The 18,755-nt window shown below is 54.8% G+C and overlaps 8 protein-coding genes across 8 annotated transcripts; 3 read left to right on the forward strand and 5 right to left on the reverse strand.

Annotated features, from left to right (window-relative positions):
• Positions 1-919: 919 nt before the first annotated feature.
• On the reverse strand, positions 920-1,852 carry CCOS01_00257 (lipocalin-like domain-containing protein; the record flags this gene model as incomplete). The annotated part of the gene is made up of 4 exons (XM_060448454.1): positions 920-1,003; positions 1,124-1,218; positions 1,338-1,509; positions 1,598-1,852. The coding sequence occupies 4 exons, from the start codon at positions 1,850-1,852 to the stop codon at positions 920-922; spliced, it is 606 nt and encodes a 201-aa protein (XP_060319892.1).
• Positions 1,853-2,967: 1,115 nt separating this feature from the next.
• On the reverse strand, positions 2,968-3,639 carry CCOS01_00258 (isochorismatase; the record flags this gene model as incomplete). The annotated part of the gene is made up of 2 exons (XM_060448455.1): positions 2,968-3,153; positions 3,232-3,639. 2 exons carry the CDS (start codon positions 3,637-3,639, stop codon positions 2,968-2,970), a joined length of 594 nt encoding a protein of 197 aa, XP_060319893.1.
• Positions 3,640-4,160: 521 nt separating this feature from the next.
• CCOS01_00259 (peptidase family M28) lies at positions 4,161-5,581 on the reverse strand (the record flags this gene model as incomplete). Its single annotated transcript, XM_060448456.1, has 2 exons — positions 4,161-5,092; positions 5,167-5,581. 2 exons carry the CDS (start codon positions 5,579-5,581, stop codon positions 4,161-4,163), a joined length of 1,347 nt encoding a protein of 448 aa, XP_060319894.1.
• Positions 5,582-6,260: 679 nt separating this feature from the next.
• On the reverse strand, positions 6,261-8,936 carry CCOS01_00260 (uncharacterized protein; the record flags this gene model as incomplete). Its single annotated transcript, XM_060448457.1, has 1 exon — positions 6,261-8,936. One exon carries the CDS (start codon positions 8,934-8,936, stop codon positions 6,261-6,263), a length of 2,676 nt encoding a protein of 891 aa, XP_060319895.1.
• Positions 8,937-10,032: 1,096 nt separating this feature from the next.
• CCOS01_00261 (C6 zinc finger domain-containing protein) lies at positions 10,033-11,818 on the forward strand (the record flags this gene model as incomplete). The annotated part of the gene is made up of 3 exons (XM_060448458.1): positions 10,033-10,596; positions 10,660-11,032; positions 11,097-11,818. The coding sequence occupies 3 exons, from the start codon at positions 10,033-10,035 to the stop codon at positions 11,816-11,818; spliced, it is 1,659 nt and encodes a 552-aa protein (XP_060319896.1).
• A 103-nt stretch (positions 11,819-11,921) lies between these two features.
• CCOS01_00262 (uncharacterized protein) lies at positions 11,922-14,336 on the reverse strand (the record flags this gene model as incomplete). The annotated part of the gene is made up of 5 exons (XM_060448459.1): positions 11,922-12,625; positions 12,702-13,071; positions 13,143-13,811; positions 13,877-14,031; positions 14,216-14,336. 5 exons carry the CDS (start codon positions 14,334-14,336, stop codon positions 11,922-11,924), a joined length of 2,019 nt encoding a protein of 672 aa, XP_060319897.1.
• Positions 14,337-15,286: 950 nt separating this feature from the next.
• Positions 15,287-16,395, forward strand: CCOS01_00263 (aldo/keto reductase; the record flags this gene model as incomplete). Its single annotated transcript, XM_060448460.1, has 3 exons — positions 15,287-15,391; positions 15,465-15,743; positions 15,805-16,395. 3 exons carry the CDS (start codon positions 15,287-15,289, stop codon positions 16,393-16,395), a joined length of 975 nt encoding a protein of 324 aa, XP_060319898.1.
• An 857-nt stretch (positions 16,396-17,252) lies between these two features.
• On the forward strand, positions 17,253-18,749 carry CCOS01_00264 (sorbitol dehydrogenase; the record flags this gene model as incomplete). Its single annotated transcript, XM_060448461.1, has 4 exons — positions 17,253-17,530; positions 17,652-17,939; positions 18,016-18,484; positions 18,543-18,749. The coding sequence occupies 4 exons, from the start codon at positions 17,253-17,255 to the stop codon at positions 18,747-18,749; spliced, it is 1,242 nt and encodes a 413-aa protein (XP_060319899.1).
• Between the last annotated feature and the right edge of the window lie 6 nt (positions 18,750-18,755).

Below are 18,755 nucleotides of genomic sequence, written 5' to 3' on the forward strand. Positions count from 1 at the left end.
GTGTGAAATAATGGATGATATAGCAGTCGTGGTAGGGATGCAGCTACTGTTCAAAGTTTCGTTGTATGATAATGATCAATTTTACGTAGTAGTAACGACAGCAGGCACTCGTGAGCAAGGCGCCCCTCGTAAGGAGGACCCGAGAGCTATTTGAATCAAACTCAATTCATTACCTCACTCATCATCATCCCCGTCCTTGACCTCCGCTCTCAGTCCTAAAGCTCAGGTCCAGCCTCTCCTATTTTCTTTTTCCTAGTCCTCTTCCACAATTCATGGGTGCCCACAGATGCGTTCACATAAACATAGGCCGGACGCGGCCACATTCGTCATGATGTCTCGGGCTGAGGATGGTGTCGTCATAGAAACCCCTTGCATAAGTGGCACAACTTACGCCGTGGGCGCGCCTGATGGTCGCACTGGTGCAACATGGGGGAAAAGTCAATGAAGTTTATGGGGTCATGGTGTCGAAGCTACAGCTCCAAGCTCCAAAGTTTAAAGGTGAGCTGATAGCTGAGAGCTGGAGCTGGAGCTGAGCTCCGGGGGCTTGCTGTGAGATCTACGGCCATTGACCAATGACTTAGAAGCCTCGATTATGAGCTCTGACTTGTTTGTCTGCTTCAACATCGAGGTCTGAGCACATACGGTCAGTTCTCACATCTCAGTTTCCCCAGTTTATGTATCCGCTTGCGAATGTCACCGGCTGCGATACTGACATTGACAATGACACGAGACATCCGGCATTTGCATGGAATTTTCGTCTGTTTTTGTAGAAATACCACTATTTTACCTTTGGCCCCAAAGACCGCTCTTGGACACTCGAAGACCCAAAGTCTTACCTCAATTCTTCCGTTCCAGGCCAAGCGCCAGGCACAGATTCTTCGCGATCCCCAGATGCAGCCTTTGGCGCATTCCCCATGTCTCATGCGAACTGGCAACCGGTCTGATCCGTCTTGACAACGTCTGCAAGATTCGAGCCGAGCTGACCGGCGCGCGCGATCCAAGCCTGTCGAGAATTTATCCCGTTAGCAATTGCATGCGCTTACATTACTGGTTGCAACGCTTGCGGGAATTATTGTACCATCCCATTGCACTGTATGGGAGAGAACAGAGAGGTGAGACTTACGTCGAGGACCGCGTCCTCCGGGTTCCGCTGGCGACTGAGCACGAACAGAGTCGTAAAGTTGCTAGCCTGCACGAGCGCAAAGTCTGGGGTGTAGTCTGTGCAAAGGGAATCACATTGTCAGCTTGTAAGGACCTTGACAAGGTTTCGGCCCCAACGTGGAAGAGCAGCTCTGTGCCTGAGTACGCTCTCAATTATAGGGGCGCATTGCGCGTACCTTGAACAATGTAATTCGGGCCGGCGCAATCGGGCCCGGGCTGGCCGGGGAACTGAACGCGAAGGACACCCTTGGCTCCGTACGACGGATCGGCTGGCGCGGCGGTGCCTAGGATGTTGATGGCGCGGCCCCCGGCTTCGCAGGTGTTGTTCACCTTGACGGTGCCGTTATCCTAAATAACGAATAATAGTTAGACCGTCACACATGCCCTCAAACACAGCTACTCAAGTCGCACAGAATGGAGAAGAGTGTGTGCGCACATTGAGAGAGTACTGCGCAAAGATGCACTTGCAACCGGCAGTGAAGGGTGCAACGGTGCCGGCGACCTGGTACCAACGGCCGAGGTAGGAGCCGAGGTCGAAGGCGGCGTCCGGGGTAGGGTAGAAGCATTTTCCGTCCCAGGTAGACTGGACGACGTTAGGGATGCTCGGGGAGGGCGAGGTCTCGTTTGTGATGGCGACGGCGGACGCGACGGCTGCCCAGGAGAGGATCGTGGAGAGGGTGGACAATCTCATCGTGATGGCTTCGTCGGGGTCAGATGTCTAATAACTAGAGACAAGTCTAATAACTATGGCCGTCGCGAAGAATGTGTGGCACTTGATATTGAGTTGCAATGATAGGGTGGTGCCATCGCGAGTTCATCCCATTGTGCGGCTGCTTATACCTTTTATCCAATTCATCTTCCATCGTGGGGCCGTCGCAAGACAAGAACAAACAACAGTTTTCTCATATGGTGATGAGCGCGCCAATGCTTCGCTCGCAGAACTGAGTTGTCCGAGGTCCGAATCCCAAGCTGCTAAACCCGCCGCTTTGCCCTTGCAACTTTGTGAGTATTCGAGCTATTCAGTGGGACATTGAGAGCCCAACAGCTTGCTCCAGCTGAGCAGCACAGAGTGGTGACGACACTGATGCCTCTTTGGGCTATGAATTCGTTCTTCGCCAAGTCGGTTAGCTGCGCGGCCCTGCAACGATGGAGTTCCTGTGGGCTCTCATAACTCTTCCTCGGCACTCCATGTTTGTTCTTGAAGAGCGTAACCAATGTCCCGTCAGTATTCGAATCAGTAACGGTTGCTGTGCCTCTTTAGTGGGCTTCAACAGCTCTGGGTACGCCGCGCCGATCGTCAGGGCCTTGATGGCGTGGTGCCGTTTTCTCCGCACTATGGCGCCGCCAATCGGCGATTTCAGCTATGGATCTGAATTTGGATGGTTCGATGTTTCTTCTCTAGATACTGAGCTAGTTATCGATTTGTTTTCTCGATGCACCTTGAGAACCACACGGCTGGGACCGCGTGGAGGAGTTCGATTGTTACCTAGGATGGGGCCTCTGTCGGGCCTAAAAAGACAAGCCCTATTTACATTAGTATAAGAGTGAGTGGAACGGGTTGAAAGAGCTCCTTGACAAATATCGTTGTTGGGAACGTCACATATGGTAAAATTGAGTCGCAACTGTTGACCTGTCCGTACTAAAGTATTGCATTCCCTAATCGTTACCTGGACTGCTGCTTCGTCGCCATGGATATTGTTGTGTCTTTCCCAGACCACTGGAAGTCAGTTGTAATCGTCGACCAAGTATATATAAATGTCAAGTTGAACCAACAAACTCATATTGTACTTCAATTCCTGAACAAGGCTAAACAATGTCTTTGCTCTGCACAATAGTACCAAAAGCATCACCAATCTCACTCAAAGCAACCTTGACGAGCTGCGCTGCATCGACGCCAGGAATATCACGATCGCCGACCGCATCCTCAGCGATCAGAACGTCAAACCCACGCTGGTCAGCTTGTCTAGCGGTAGTAGACACACAAACGTGAGCCTTCAAAACCACACATCAGCATTTAAACTTGTCATCTTGCAAGGGTAGATTCCCGCATGCGAAATGCGCCAGACTCACCATGTACCCGGTCAAAACAACCTTCTTCCCCCTCGCTCCCAACCCCTCCAAATGCGCCTGCAAATCCGTTCCCGCAAAGGAACCAGGAAACTGCTTCCTCACCACCTTTTCACCGTCCTTGGGCTTCAGCTCGTCGAACTCCTCGGCCAGCTTGGTTCCAGGCGTAAAGAGGGGAGCGCCTTCGGGCGTATCGTGGACGACGTGCACGATGCTGCTGGGCTGGCCGGCGTCGCGGTACTTTTGCAGCAGGGCAGCGATAGCCTTGCGTGAGGAGGTGACGTCCCGGACGGCGAGTTTGCCTTCTGCGTACTCGTTTTGGGCGTCGATGATGATGAGGGTGCTGTCGGTGGGTGAGGCCGTCGAGGGCGGGGCGCCGACGATTTGGCGGAAGGATGTTGCTGAGGCCATCGTTGAAGTGAGTCGGTAACGTTTAGTGTGAAGCTGTATTTGCTAGAACCGTTGGATCCTAAGCTTCGCAAGACTAGGAGAGTTCCTTAGCTTGATGAACGAAGAGAGATCAAAATTCACTTCATGAGATTCTTCAGCTTGTCTTGCTCAACTTACGATTACATGTGGGAGCCGAGACGCTGTTTGTCTCCGCACTTTGTCATTGAGCCCCCCGCATTTGTCATCGATCGCATTATGCATATTCAAGCTATTGTTGACGCCATCAGCTAAGGTTCTTGACAAGCTAGGTGGGCGAGAGCTCTTCGGAACTGGCTCGGAATGCGATGAGGAACTGGCCGCGATGCGGAATTGGCTTCCTCAAACTTCAAGGTACTCGTACACTGAACAGGAAATGGGCGGTTGTGATTGAACTTTCTCGAATCCCTCCACAATTATCATGGCTCTCAAAGACACATCATCAAAGCGATACTATCATCAGAACTTCGCTAGCATCAATCTATGGTCCTCCTTACTACCGCCCTTTACCTCCACTTGTTGTCCCACCCAGCCTGCTCAATAGCAAAGGCAATGGCCAGCTCAGAGAACCTCGCCATGTGGTCAATAGAAAACACCCCCGTCTCATCATCGACATCCATGGTATCCTTTTCCGTGTGCACATACGGGTCGAACTCGCCAGGGAATCCACCCGCGACGGGGTTTCCCTCGGATGCAAACGTAGCAGGGAACCCGAGCTTGGTGTATGACATGTAATCCGACCCGGCGCCAGGCATGAGCTCGTAGACGCTCGTCGTGATGTTGATGTACTCCTCGCTCAGGTCCACCGCCCACTTGGTGAGCGGCGCGTCCGCATCCGTCTTGATGAACCCAATCGACTCGGTAGCGTTACGCGCGATAAAAGCCGTCATGTCGAACTCCATCATGGCGCCAATGTTGGCACCCTCCTTCTTCTTGTAGGCTGCAACGGCCTGGCTACCCAGCAACCCGCCCTCCTCGGCCGCGTACCAGTGGAACTCGACGGGTCCCTCCTTGGGCACATAGCCGCTCGTCGCGAGAACGCGGAAGGCCTCGAGAATGCTTACGGTACCGGAGCAGTCGTCGTCTGCGCCGGGGGCGGGAAGCAGAGGGAAGAGGTAGTTTGCCGAGTCTTGGTGGGCGCCGATGATGGTTAGGGGCTTGGAGAAGTCGCGGACCTTGGGCTCGAAGCGGGCGATGATGGAGGATTGGGGGAACTCGTGGGTGAAGTACTCGAGCGAGATGTGGGCGTGGAAGGGCGACTGGGCAATGATCGAGGCGACGTGGTCGTGCAGCCAGACGGAACTCTCCTCGCCGGTGACGCCGCCGTAGTATCTGTTGTAGTAGCTCGTCATGTGCTTGAGGACATTGTGCATGTTTGTCTGATTGACCTTGGGGAAGAGGGGCTTGATGAGGCTTTGGTGTGTGATCTTGGGAAGGTCTGCGGTTGCGAGGGCATCAGCTGTCCGTATTCTACGAGGAGTAATCCCGACGGGTATTATGAATTGGACTCACTGGCTTTGCCTGCAAAGGTGTTGACGTGGTCGGCGTAAAGCTCCTGGAAATCAGTGATGTCGCGGAACTTGCGTCCCTTGCGCCGAAGACGAAGCTTATCGCCCTCGGTCATCCATTCTGCCATTTTCTCGCCATGAACATGGATGAGTCTCGGCTCGGCAAGCGTGTCCGCCATATCGGGCTGAAGAGAAATGAAGGCGTCGACGGGGTCAGCGTGTCTCTTGAGCGCCGCGAAAATTACGTCTTTGTTCTCGATCGTGAACATGGGGGCCTTATCCCAGCCTAAGGTCGCGGCATCATCATTTATCGTCGATTCAGTAGCGGGGGCGAGTACGCGCTGGTCATCGGGGGAGCTGAGCACGAGCTGAGAAGAGCCCAGCAGGAGGAGCAGCTTGGCTGAGAGGGAGTAGCGCATGATGGGCAGCTTGACAAATGGGCAATGTCGATGGAGGAACTCGAGGAGAGAGCAATCCTCAATGGTATATGAGAAGAGGAGGAGGAGGAGGGTAAGCTTTAGTTTATCAGAAAGATGAGCAAGTGGTTTGCGAGTAACCGAGCTCGGAAGGTCACCAGCGGCCGCAATGATGCAATTCTACGGCACGGAGATCCGTCAGACGGTCAGAGTCAGAGACAGCAGGGGTCCGTCGCAAAAGTCCCCAAAGCCCCTTTGGATGGGTGCATTATGCGGTGGTCACAGCTCCAAGTCAAGGTTTCTACGGCAACAAAACGGCAGTCCACCTGAGCAAACACTCATAAGACGAGCTTCAAGAGATTTTCGCAACCTTGGGTATGGCAATAGTACAAGAATGGGGTGGAAAGATAGTTGACGCTTATAGCAACCATGGCAATTAACAATAAGAAACTAACAAAGGTTACGTTTACCGTGCAACAGATTTGTCTTGCAATGATGATTACTGTGAGTTGCGTTAAGTCACGGAGTACCTATCCAAGTAATACGCGGGCTAACTAGCAGCCCGTCTTACAGTATTGCAAGCTTAAGATTCAAGCATGTCGACATTCGCGTTGCGAGTTGCAAATCTACTGAGACTCCCATCAGAGGCACATCAAAGTCAATATTGTCCACTCAAACGACATCACAGTCCAAACTGCGTCAACAGAGCTTTGGGAGGCCACGCCTCTCTTAGTCCCGGAGCCAGACGGCTCTCGAATACATGACTTCCAGACCCAACCGTCCTCTCCTCCCAGCCATCCGGCAAAGAAACTACAGCAGACGTATTCAGCGGCACCGTCAGCTCTAATACAAACTTCTCATCTGTCACAATCTCCCATCGACTCCGGACCAAGCCGTGCGGGCTCAGGTACTCGACGCTGGCGTGTCGCAGGTCCCCTCCGGGCCGAGGCCGAACCCGGAACCTCTTCCACCCGGCCTCGAGCGGTGACAGCCCCCCAATACCGGCGTGCATCCAGTTCGCGACGCTACCGAGCGCGTAGTGGTTGAAGCTTGTCATCTCTCCCGGGTTGATTGTCCCGTCTTCTAGCATGCTATCCCATCTCTCCCAGACTGTGGTGGCACCCATGCGGATGGGGTATAGCCAGGAGGGACACCCCGTCTCGAGGAGCATACGATATGCGTGCTGGACGTATCCCGTCTCTGACAGAGCGTGAAGGATCACGGGTGTGCCGGCGAAGCCGGTGGATACTCTGAACTTAGAATATTGCACAAGTCGCGCGAGTCTTGCGGCTGCGGCTTCGCGTTGGGCGGTGGTGTCGTGTAAGTCAAAGAGTAGGGCCAGAGCCAGCGCCGTCTGGGAATCCGCGACGACAAAGCCCGCTTTGGTGATGTACTTGTCCTGGAAGAGCTGCTTGAGCCGTTTGTGTTCGCCAGCGAGTTCCTCAGCCTCAGACGGAAGATTGATGATGGTGGCGATCTGAGAGACGATGCCCGTGACATGAACCAGATACGCGTCCGCGACGAGGGTGCCGTCCGTTCTAGCTAGACCTGGCTCGGCGGGCGGCGCGTTGGGATCGAGCCAGTCGCCCAACTGCCAAAGCGAAGAATCCCATAAACCGTCGTCCCCGCGCTTGATGGACTTGAGGTAGTCTCTCATACCCGGATACGTCTCTTGCAAGACGCCCGCGTCACCAAACCACTTATACAAAGTCCAAGGCACCAGTACAACAACATCATCCCACACTGCCTGCGGCACAGAAGGCCAGGGCCCGTCCTTCATAACATTGGGGACCACGAGCGGGACAATGCCACCTGCGTCCTTCTGATCTAGGAGCACGTCTCGCATCCAGTTGCTCAACATGCCCGCGCAATCGTACAGGAACGAGGCCGTCGGGCTGAAGATTTGGATGTCGCCCGTCCAGCCCAGGCGCTCATCGCGCTGCGGACAGTCCGTGGGAATAGAAACAAAGTTCCCGCGCATGCTCCAGACGACATTGCGGTGCAGCGCGTTGACGTCGTCGTTGGAGCAGGAGAAGAAGCCTGTCCGCTGCATATCTGTGTGCATGACGACGGCGGACAGTGAGTCTAGCGTCACATCGTCCCAGCCGTCCAGCTCGACGTAGCGGAAGCCGTGGTAGGTGAAGTGAGGGGACCAGTTCTCTAGGACTCGGCCGCCGCCGAAGATGATCGTATCGGTCGCCTTTGCTGCTCGGAGAGGGCGGGTTCCGAGTTGGCCGTTTTCGAGGACCTCTGCGTGGCGGATGGTGAGGCGGTGACCGTTTGGCTTTGCGAGCTTTGGGATGACGAGTTTGCCGACGAGATTCTGACCAAAGTCGACGAGCGTCCTGCCGTTGATGTCTTTGAAGACTTTGATGGGTTTGAGGGTCTCCGTCGTACGGACTGGTGGAGAGGATGCTGCTATGAGTGTGGATTTCGGAAACGGTAGCGTCTCGACGTGTGTCCATTCGCTGTGGTCGTCGTGATGCCAGTCGTTTACTTCGAGACCGAGATCGTACGTCTCACCGTCGTAGATGTCGCTTCCGACGATTGGTGAGGACCTGCACTCCCATGAATCGTCGGTCACAAGCTTCAAAGCTGGTCCTGCTCTATCGTCGTCGCGGATCTCGAGCTGAGCTAGTACACCGATGCGGTCGCCGTAGAAGCAGGTTAAGCCCTCGCCCCAAAGAATTCGGCCCGCATACCACCCTTCGCTGACTTCCCCTGTGAGAACGTTCTGCTGGCCAGGCTTTAGGAGATGCGCTACATCGAAGACCTGGTATTGAATGCGATGTTGGTAAGCAGTCCAGCCGGGGGCGAGCCACTCGTCTCCGATGCGGTGGCCGTTCAGGTACGCTTCGTATAAGCCTAGCGAAGTGATGTAGAGTCTGGTATTACCGCCACCTTTCGCATCGGGGCAGTCGAATACTTTACGGAATCGGACCGGCCGGATTCCTCTCTCATCTGGATGCGAGGCAGTACGCGGGGGCGCGGTGATGGGCGTAGCTTTCCAGTCATCGTGGGAGAGCAAAGCGGTCTCTACTGTCGCCTCCGAGGACCATCCAGAGTCCAATCGGGCATTGTCTGAGGTCCCGTAAGACTTGACGGCGACTATCGCCCTTTCGCCTGTTGCCAAAGGAGTGTCGGGCCACGGAACGAGTGCTGTCGAAGCGCCCTCGATGTGGAATTCCCGGGTCGGCGCAGAGCCACGTGAGATTTTGATATCGTACGATGTCTGCTGCCAATTCTTTGCTATAGGGTCGGACTCGACGCGCCATGAGACGCGAGGGGTAGGAGAAGAGACACCAAGTCCAGTGGGATGGTGCTCGAAGCGCAAAGACGTGATCTTGAGTTGAGCCATCTTCACATTCTGGGCAAAGGGTGCAAGTGTATGTACTCGATTTTTAGGGACACACAAGGTTTAAATCAGCCAGAATTGCTCTCCGGGCTTTACACCAACGGCTTCTCCTGCAGGGTCCCGCCAAGGGGGGGTAGACGATGGTAAACATGATCCACGGCCCCCGGGGATCGGCTCATGGCTTCGGCTTCCCTTTTTGACTCAAGAGTTCATCGAACCCCGCGGCCGGTGACATCAGCACCGAAACCCCGAGGTCCTGGCCCCGCCATGCCGGAGAAGTTGCGGCCGAAGACGAAAACACGTCGGCCGACATCAGTAAAGACTCTCTCACTTATAGAAACCCTCTCTCACGTATGACACCGTTGGGTGACAAACTTCAGCTACAAGATATAAGTTCTGGCCAAGAGTACGAAAAACTATTGGTAAACTCTCACCTGTGAGTTCTAGAGGTTCATATGGCAGTGCCAAGAAATCACATCTGAATATTGTAGGCCATGAAGCCCGATCAAGTTGGCTCATCGTAAGTATCAAGAACCCATACGATTCTTGACGTCATGTGTGGGTTACACAACCTGGCAATATTGCGAAAGAAACACCCTTCTTCCCACCGTCTCTCACCGACACTCACCATAACAGCCTCTCGGTAATCCCATCTCACCGACATGTCGGTCTAGGTCCGTCCCTGGAGACTTGAACGCATCAAAGCCAGTAAACGCGCCCTTTCTAAACCCCCCAAAGGCCAATCATCAGCGGTTAACTTCCCCGCAAGTTCCGCTAACTTGGGTTCCCCGCAGCAATCAATGCGCCCATCTCCCCCCAGGGTTCGGCGCACTTAGCCATTGGACGCCAGCAACATCCGAAATCCGCTAGTCGGGCAATTTTCGATGGAAGCAACGCCGGAGAGAGCCCAGAGGAGGTCACAGGTGAAGAGGAGATCCAGTCCTTTTTCTCCTCCCGCATGACCTACCGAAACCTTCCGATCCATGAGGTGGGCTTTGGCCGATTTCACGATACTTGAGCTGAGCTTCACTTTCATGTAGTAAAGACTGATTTTAGCCGGTGAGTAGTTGCATTGACGCCTTCAACCACGTTTCTCACGATGCTCTCACCCATGGCTAAGGATGACGAATCAACCACGGCACCCTTCAACCGGGTAGAGAACACAGGCTCTCAGTCTCAGTCACGATCTCAGTCTCGGTCTGAGTCTCATTCTCACTCTCAGCCTCATTCTCACTCTCACTCGCGTTCTCATGCCCAATCTCACTCCCAATCCCAAGCATTTTCACACTTTGGATCAGCCGTGACACCAGGTGCCTCGTCAACATGGGGCCTCGGCGAGCCAACACCCTCACACCATCTCTCATCCGAAGCATCAACGTCGCCGGCCGAGTCGTGGAGGCTGGATGAGTTCGTCACCGACCCCGGCTATCTCGCGTACCAAGAGGAGCTGAGATGCCTCATCTTCAACACGGCGCAAACGGCAGCTCCCACGCGAGAGGGGACGCCGGAGGCAGCTGATGGCGGCTTTTCTGCTGGGGGCTTCGCGGCGCCGGGTACCATCTTAGGCGACGAGGGAGCCGCGCGACGGCAGGCCGGCCAGATTCTAGGGACAGGTCGGAGGTTGGAGTACCTGAAGAACTACGTCGGAGAAGTCGCGACATGGGTGAGTTTGGATCACATTTAACTCCTTCACTACACCGTTGCCTATGCTCATTCTTCCCAATAGCTCGACATGTTCGACAGCGACAGGGCTTTTGGCATACAAGTTCCTGTCCTTGCCCGAAGCTCCCCTGCACTCCTCTACGCCGTCCTCGCCCTCTCGGCGCGACAGATGGAGCGGAAAGAGGGGAAACAAACATCGTTTGACAGCCTCGAGCTGTACCAGGAAGCTATCCGCCTACTAACGCCATTGCTGCAATCACGAGATCAAAAGATCATTCCCATCTGTACGATTCTATGCTGTCTCGAGATGATGTCTGCCAGTGCCCAGGACTGGAGGAAACACCTCGAGGGGTGTGCCGCGCTCTTTGAATCATTCTACGTTCACGGTTTCAGCGGCGGACTACTTCAAGCCGTCTTCTGGTGTTACGCACGAATGGGTGTGTTCCAGTCCCTTGACTTCTTGATTCTACAACTGAATATTCTCTCTAACACAGTCAACAGATCTTTGCGGTGCCCTCATTTCTGATGGAACAGAAAGCACCCTTCTCACCCCCTCAAAATGGCTCCCCAATGGCGCCTCACACAACGAAGCAAGCGAGCTCTTCCACCAGTCCGGAACTCCCGACATGCACGCCAACTACGCCGTCTACCTCTGCGCCAAAGTCTGCGAGCTCGTCGCCGACAGGACGCGCTACTTTGAGCTCGGCGACGCCAGCGGCTGCAGTAGCCCTGACGAGCTTACCGAACGTTGGGTCCGCCTTTGGGAAGACCTCCAAGCCTGGACGCGCGACCGCCCGCCAGAGCTGCTGCCAGTCCAGAGCATCCAGAGCAGCCCGTTCCCTCAGATTCTGTTCCTGCACTGGGCGGCCATCTCTTCGAACCAGCTGTATCACACGGCCTGTACGCTCTTGCTCGGGTCCATGCCGCGGCCGCTTAACCTTAAGCTGAGTGGCGTCACGGGCTCTGCCATCTGGCATGCGAAATGCATCTGCGGTATATCGCTCGCGAACCCACACCAGGGCTGCTTGAATAACGCCATCCAGCCCCTTTGGGTCGCGGGTCGACTTCTCAGTCACAAGTCGGAGCACGCTCTTCTCGTGAAGCTTATCCGCAGCATCGAGGCCGTGACGGGATGGGGCACATGTTGGAGAATCGACGATCTGGAGGCCGCTTGGGGCTACAAAGTCCGCAAAGAACTCAGGATCGCGGACATGGTTAGGTGATTCGATTTTCATTATCATGATAATTACTTCAACTGCTTGTGTGGTAATGGTTACCTTGACTGGAGGGGAACGTGGTGTGCCCGCGTCCACAAAGCATGACTATCTACATCAACCCCCAATCCTCTCGAACTTTCGTCGAGAAGCCGTCGACGTTCCATCCAGTCATGGATTTGATACGATCAAAGCACCCCAAAATCGCCTTTTGCTGAGGCTCGTACGTCATCCGCTGTGCGGCCAGATATAATGACGCGACCAAGCAAAGATCCCAACTATCTCTCCGGTCATTGTTCAGCGCGATCCCACAGACGCGCTGAGCATGCCAAAGCGGCGACATGGACGAAGACGACGACTTCTTACCCGCTGCCGTCGCCGCCTGTAACGTCCGTGGTTTATTCTGAAGCAGCAGCAACATGGCCGTATGATATAGCTGATTCGCAAAGACCGCGGCCCCGTTGGTGAAGAGGACGACGGGGAACAGCGTCTCGTCGCCGCCATCCATCTCCACCATGGGGCGAAATTCCTGCGCCCGGTTGGTGTACCAGGACCCGAGGGCGTCGCTGAGTATCGTCCAGCGGTGGACGGGCGTGAGCGGGACGCCGCCGCCGAGGTCGAGATCGGCTGAGGTTTGTGGCGGGAAGCTGCCTGAGCAGAAGTTGATTACTTTTGCGCAGAGGAGGAGGGGTTCGATGGTGTATTGAAAAATTGTCTCCGCGATGGTGGAGGAGTTCCACTGTTGTGGGATTGGGTTGTAGGATAGATGTTCGGGGATCGAGATGGGAGCCCCGGTTACGAGTGCGGCTGCAAGTTCTACTTTTTATTAGCCTTTGACTAGCTGTGATGTGACTCATACATCACGAAAGGGATGTTGGAACGGCGAGTTTACCTAGTCGAACCAAGACTGATAATATCGAAACGGTCTTTGGAGTTGCTTCCGCCAGTGCCACATTCCAAAAGTTGTGATCTATGCTACTCGACAGGCTATTCCAGCTGCTGGGGATGTCGGAGATGAATTGGCATGCCGTAGATAGAGTCAAGCGGACCAGATCGGTGTCGTTGATGACCGGTCCGCTGAGCTGAAAAGCTTTCGCCTCAGCCAGAGACATGAGGTACCCGACGTCGCCGGATACGATGCGCAGATCGGCCTGCTGTGCCGTTGCGGCAACGGCAAGAAGCGAGTGAAGCACCGATTCGGATTCAATGGCGAGGCGAGAAACGTAGAGACCAAAGGTTTGTCCCATATCACACAAGTCAAGCTACGGAGCAATCATTATTAGCAATTCAACGACCAAACCCTCATACACACAAGGCTTGGTGTTGGACTCACCCATGGCGCGAGCTGATACCTAAAGTGACGCAACAGCTGCAGCAGGCGATCTTGCGAAATGCCGCCAGCAGCAGACACGCCAGACCCTCTCCTCTCCCTCGTTGAGTTCGGCGACAGCGACATCATCTCTCCGGGGCTCACCACACCGATACTATCACCACCAACAACCGCAAAGGACCCGGAGCCATGATCAGGCGACTGACCTAGCCCCGCTGGCCCTTCGTTTCCGAGCGACAGCAAGACATTCAAGGCCGTCTCGTAGGCAGCGTCGTTATTTGGTGATGGCCCCGTCAGCTTCCCCGTGATATCAAGATTTCGCACCGGTGATGAGAGGCTCTCATGACTCCCGAGGCTACCCAGACTCTGGGGTGGCCGCCATTGCTCGAGCGGTGGGTGCTGGCGGCTGTGATTCAGCGTCGCGAGGCTCGGCTCGAGAGGTGATGGTTTAGTCGTCGCCGCTGGCGATGGTTCTGGGGGTTGGGTATCTGCGTGGAAGGTTATCACCGTTTGCGTTGGTGTTTGCGAAGGCGGCGGTGGCGGTAGAGATGAGTGGTTGCGGTTCAGATCGTTTGCGACATTCTCGTTGACTCCATGTTGCTCGCGCGGCGGAGACGATGCATGTAATGACGGATCTTTGGCGGCTTGTTTGGACGACCCGGCACCTACGAACTAGATCTATATGTAAGTCGAGAAACACTAAGCCGGGTGATGGTTCCTAGTAGTAGTTTACGGACCTGAAGGCGCGAGTATTTTGGCGTTGTCGCATCGGGCACCTTGGGCGAAGGTGACACCGTCAATGCATTCTTATTCAAGAATGTCAGTCTGGGGCCGTAGTGGCACTCAAAGTTTCCGTCGATGCAGCGCTGACATCGCGGCTTTCCTTCATCGCCTACATTTGGTCAATAAAGAGTGTCAACAGTAACTTGATGAAGCGTCACCGAGTAAACATAGCTAAGCTGCAGTGTCATGCGACGTCATGCCAGCTCTGCTCGGTGAGATAACATCTCAGTGGGTCTTGAACAACATTTACGAGCATTACAAAAAGAGACATGGAGAAAGTGAGAGAGGCTTACATTTGCGGCGTCGGACCCGACATTTCATACACCCCGTCCGCGTCCTCTTGTGCCTCTGTTTCGAACCTCCTGCTCCTGCTCCAGAGCCGCTTGCTGATACTGCATCCGTATCATCCGTCATTATCGCAACCGGCTGCTATGTTTGGGGTGCTTGTTGTGTGCCCATGGCTGAAGAACGGACAACGGCGGCTGGAGGGGATAATCTTGTCGGATTGGGAAGGCGGAAAAGGTCCCCAACAAATAGTGGAGGGTTTCCCGAGGTACGGGCTCGACTCCAGGAACTCTGGGAGCATGGACGGGGAAGAAAGAGCTTTGCTGGAGTCTCTGGAGAAAGTTGGTGTGTGTGGAACAGGGGAAGGACGGGTTTACAGCGACAAGTCGGGGCTTAGTTGACGCGAGTGCGGTTCGGGATAAGTGTTTGCAGGGACAATGCTGTTTGTGGATATTACCCGTGGGGCTTGATCACTGATGGGATGATTCTCATGCTTTGGCGGGTGAGACGATGTTCAGTAAGTCTGCGGTAAATACGCGACGAGTCTTAAATCTGAGATTTACTCTAGCCGGAGATCTTCCGATACGATCCGTGTATACTTCTCTTGATCTGTATACTAATAACCACTAGACACTCAGCTCACAATCCCCATTCACTATGAGGTGGACGGCAGAGAAGCTCATCTCCTTGAAGCGGGCTTCTAACCCCTCGTGGAACCCAGTCGAACACGAGTCAAACCGGGGGACGCTAAGCGCGGGGATACATGCCCTTTTCTGAATCATCAGTGTTTAAGATTGCCACATCCGGTAGGCTCTACCACCTTGCCTCTCAGTCTCAACCCCTCCATGATGATGCTCAGAAGAACAGCCGGAGGGATGGGTGCTCTACTGACGGAGGCGGGGTTGTGTGCGCTTCTTGACTGAGGGCGGGGTTAAACGCAAGAAAAAGAAAAGTAGAATCTTGTCACAGAGAATATTAGAACTCAAAGCTCGTCATTCTAGAGCAACCTCATCTCATACATCACGCAACTTCTCTTCCTGTCACTCTAGTATCTATACCCCCTTTCCAAAATCTTCATAATGGGCAAGGACACCATCACTCTCGCTTCCGGCCGTGAGATGCCCCTCGTGGGCTTCGGTCTGTGGAAGGTTCCCCGCGAGACCTGCGCCGATACCGTCTACAACGTGAGTTTCATCCAAGCGCTCAGCTCTACGCACAAGTGAACATGTTTTCTAATCCGTGACTGTAATCAATTAGGCTATCAAGACCGGTTACCGCCTCTTCGATGGCGCCTACGACTATCAGAATGAGAAGGAGGCCGGCGAGGGTGTTCGCCGCGCCATCGCCGACGGTCTGGTGAAGCGTGAGGACATCTTCATCACCACCAAGCTGTGGAACAACTACCACCGCAAGGAGCATGCCGTCGCCATGGCAAAGAAGCAGAACGAGACCTGGGGCCTGGGCTACATTGACCTGTTCCTCATTCACTTCCCTGTTGCCCTCAAGTACATTGAGCCCTCCAAGCTCGAGTACCCCGTAAGTTCATGAATGCCATCATCGTTTTCAACCAAAGATTTGCTGACTTGGAGACCCCAAGTGCTGGTGGATGGACGCCGCGCAGACCATCGTCGAGCCTGACAACGTCCCCATCCGCGAGACCTGGGAGTGCATGGAGCAGATCGCAGACGAGGGCATCGCAAAGTCCATCGGCGTCTCCAACTTCCAGGCCCAGTCCCTCTACGACATCCAGTCCTACGCCCGCCACCCCATCTCCGCCCTGCAGATCGAGCACCACCCGTACCTCGTCCAGCCCGACCTCATCTCCATGGCCCAGGAGAACAAGATCGCCGTCACGGCCTACTCCTCCTTTGGCCCCCAGTCCTTCCTCGAGATCTCCAACAAGCGCGCCACCGGCGCTCAGGGCCTCTTTGAGGTCGATGCCATTAAGGCGATCGCGGACAAGTACAAGGTCACCCCCGCGCAGGTCCTGCTGCGCTGGGCTACCCAGCGCGGCGTCGCTGTCATTCCCAAGAGCAACAGCCAGCACCGCCTGAAGCAGAACCTCGAGGTCAACGGCTTTGACCTGACTGCCGAGGAGATCGAGTCCATCTCTGACCTTGACCGTGGTCTCCGCTTCAACGACCCTGGGTTCTACCTGCCCCAGCGCCCTCTGCGCATCTTCGCATAAACGAAGTCTGAGATGAGAGTTGCGGTATTATATGGATCTGGATAAAAGGAACCTTGACGGGATTGGTAGTCATAGAACCTGCTACGAATTAATGAAAACAATTTTGCCCAACTCTCATGCCCTCGTTCGTATTCTCTTGTGCCTGTGTCTGATGAGCGACAAGTATCCATTCCAACAACAAGAGTGAATGCACTTGCTCGTCATCTTCAAGTCTAGGCTCTGATACTGCCGCGATTGCGTCGAATTGGCCGTGCTGTCTGTCGCCGAACCCGCATCGATGCCGGCTCGGAACTCGGCGGCTTCGGGGTGACAAACCCAACCGCTTCCCATAGGTAGTCCAGAGTCAACCATCTGGACGAACTCGCACAGCCGGCATGTTCCCCGGCGCAACGATCTAGAACTGCCGGGCGGTGCTTAACATATCCAAATCAGGCAATCACTTGACCAAGGCGCGACAGAAGAGGCATTCTTAGTCGCTCGGTCGGTTCCCCGCATGTTGCCCAGACCCTTAGCTAGGTTGAGCTGTTGGAAATTCGGACATTGTTACCGGCAGAGGGGTATCACACGACGATGAAAAAAATAATAATTGTTTGACGGGACAGGACGCATAGAGGGTTATAGACTAAAAGCGCTTCCTCAACGAATCCTGTCAAATTGAGATGTCTAGCCGTTTCCCCTTTCACATCACGTTTCTTCCAGCGACTGTCCTTAAACATTTGTTTCTCTCTTCCGTGTTGATCCCAACTACATCGTTTCGACATTGCTAGCAGTTGTCCATATACTTGTAAAAGCAGTCGTTCCTCTAAGTCACTGTCATCTCCCTTGCATTTTATTCCCGGAGGCCAACCACCTGCAAGATGGTCGCTACCACGATATCGCCAGAGGCGCCTGTCAATGGCATAGCGCCCGCAAAGTCCAATGGCGTTGTCGTTGTAACAGAATTGAAGCAACACGACCACCACCATCACCACGAGCCTACCGCGGTCAGTGCCAACCAAGAAACCATCCGGGCGCCGCTACCGAACCCTTCGCTGGTAGTCACAGCCGATCACCAGCTCAAGGCAGAGGAAGCGCCCGTTCTCGCACCAAAGGCGGGAGAGGCATTGGTCCACGTCAAGGCTACCGGAGTGTGCGGGTAAGTCTTTCTAGTCTCGTTCAAATGCGTCGAACACGCAACCCGCCTCAGTTCGACAGAGCTCAGCCTTACTTTGCGAAAGATCATGGAGGCAAACGCTGACTTTCGAGACGCTCTGCAGGTCTGACATCCACTTCTGGAAGACGGGCCGCATCGGAACGCTTGTGTTCGAGGGAGACTGCATCATCGGCCACGAGGCAGCAGGTGTCGTCATCCGCGTTGGCGAGGGCGTCAAGAACCTCAAGGCGGGAGACCGCGTCGCGATCGAACCAGGCGTGCCCTGTGGCGAATGCTTCCTCTGCGTCGACGGACGATACAACCTCTGCGAAGATGTCCAGTTCTCTGGCGTTTACCCATACCATGGCACGATCCAGCGATACAAGTGCCACCCGGCCAAGTGGCTTCACAAGTAAGTCGAGCTTACCCTCTAAGAAAAACTCAATTGGATATATGTAGACATGTACCTAAACCCGGACCCTGTTTAGGCTCCCCGACAACATCTCCTACGCCGAAGGCGCCCTCCTCGAACCCTTGAGCGTTGGCATGCACGGCATCCGCACCGCAGGCCTCTCTCTCGGCGTCGGCGCTGTCGTATGCGGTGCAGGCCCCATCGGCCTTGTCACCCTCGCCGCGGCGCGGGCCTCGGGCGCTCACCCGCTCGTCATCACCGACATTGAGCCCTCCCGCCTCGCCTTCGCCAAGACGCTGGTCCCGAGTGTCATTACGTACAAGATTGACCCCGCGCTTGGCAACGAGGGCAACGGCAAGGCTATTCGCAAGCTGTTTGGCGACGACGAGTACAGCGCGCCCAGAACGGTGCTTGAGTGCACCGGTGTCGAGAGCAGCATCTGCACTGCCGCTTTCACTGTTCGTCGTGGTGGTACGGTTATGGTTATTGGTGTTGGAAGGGAGATTATGAACAACTTGCCATTTATGCACATTTCTCTTGCCGAGGTAGGTCGACATGCATACAGACTTGAACCAGAGCTGGGGACTAACAGGATCTCTCTAGATCAAGCTCGAGTTCATCAACAGATACCGCGACACGTGGCCTGCGGGCATCGCCTGCCTGAGCAGCGGCATCCTCGACCTCAAGAGCCTCATTTCTCACACTTTCCCTCTCGAGAAGGCAGTCGACGCCCTTACCCTCGCGTCAGACTACAGAAATGGTAGCATCAAGGTTCAGATTGTAGATGAGACTGACTCGCCCATCTTCTGAGGCGAT

This window comes from Colletotrichum costaricense (assembly GCF_030867565.1).
Source record: "Colletotrichum costaricense strain IMI 309622 chromosome Unknown Scaffold_1.1, whole genome shotgun sequence".
NCBI classification, from domain to species: domain Eukaryota; kingdom Fungi; phylum Ascomycota; class Sordariomycetes; order Glomerellales; family Glomerellaceae; genus Colletotrichum; species Colletotrichum costaricense.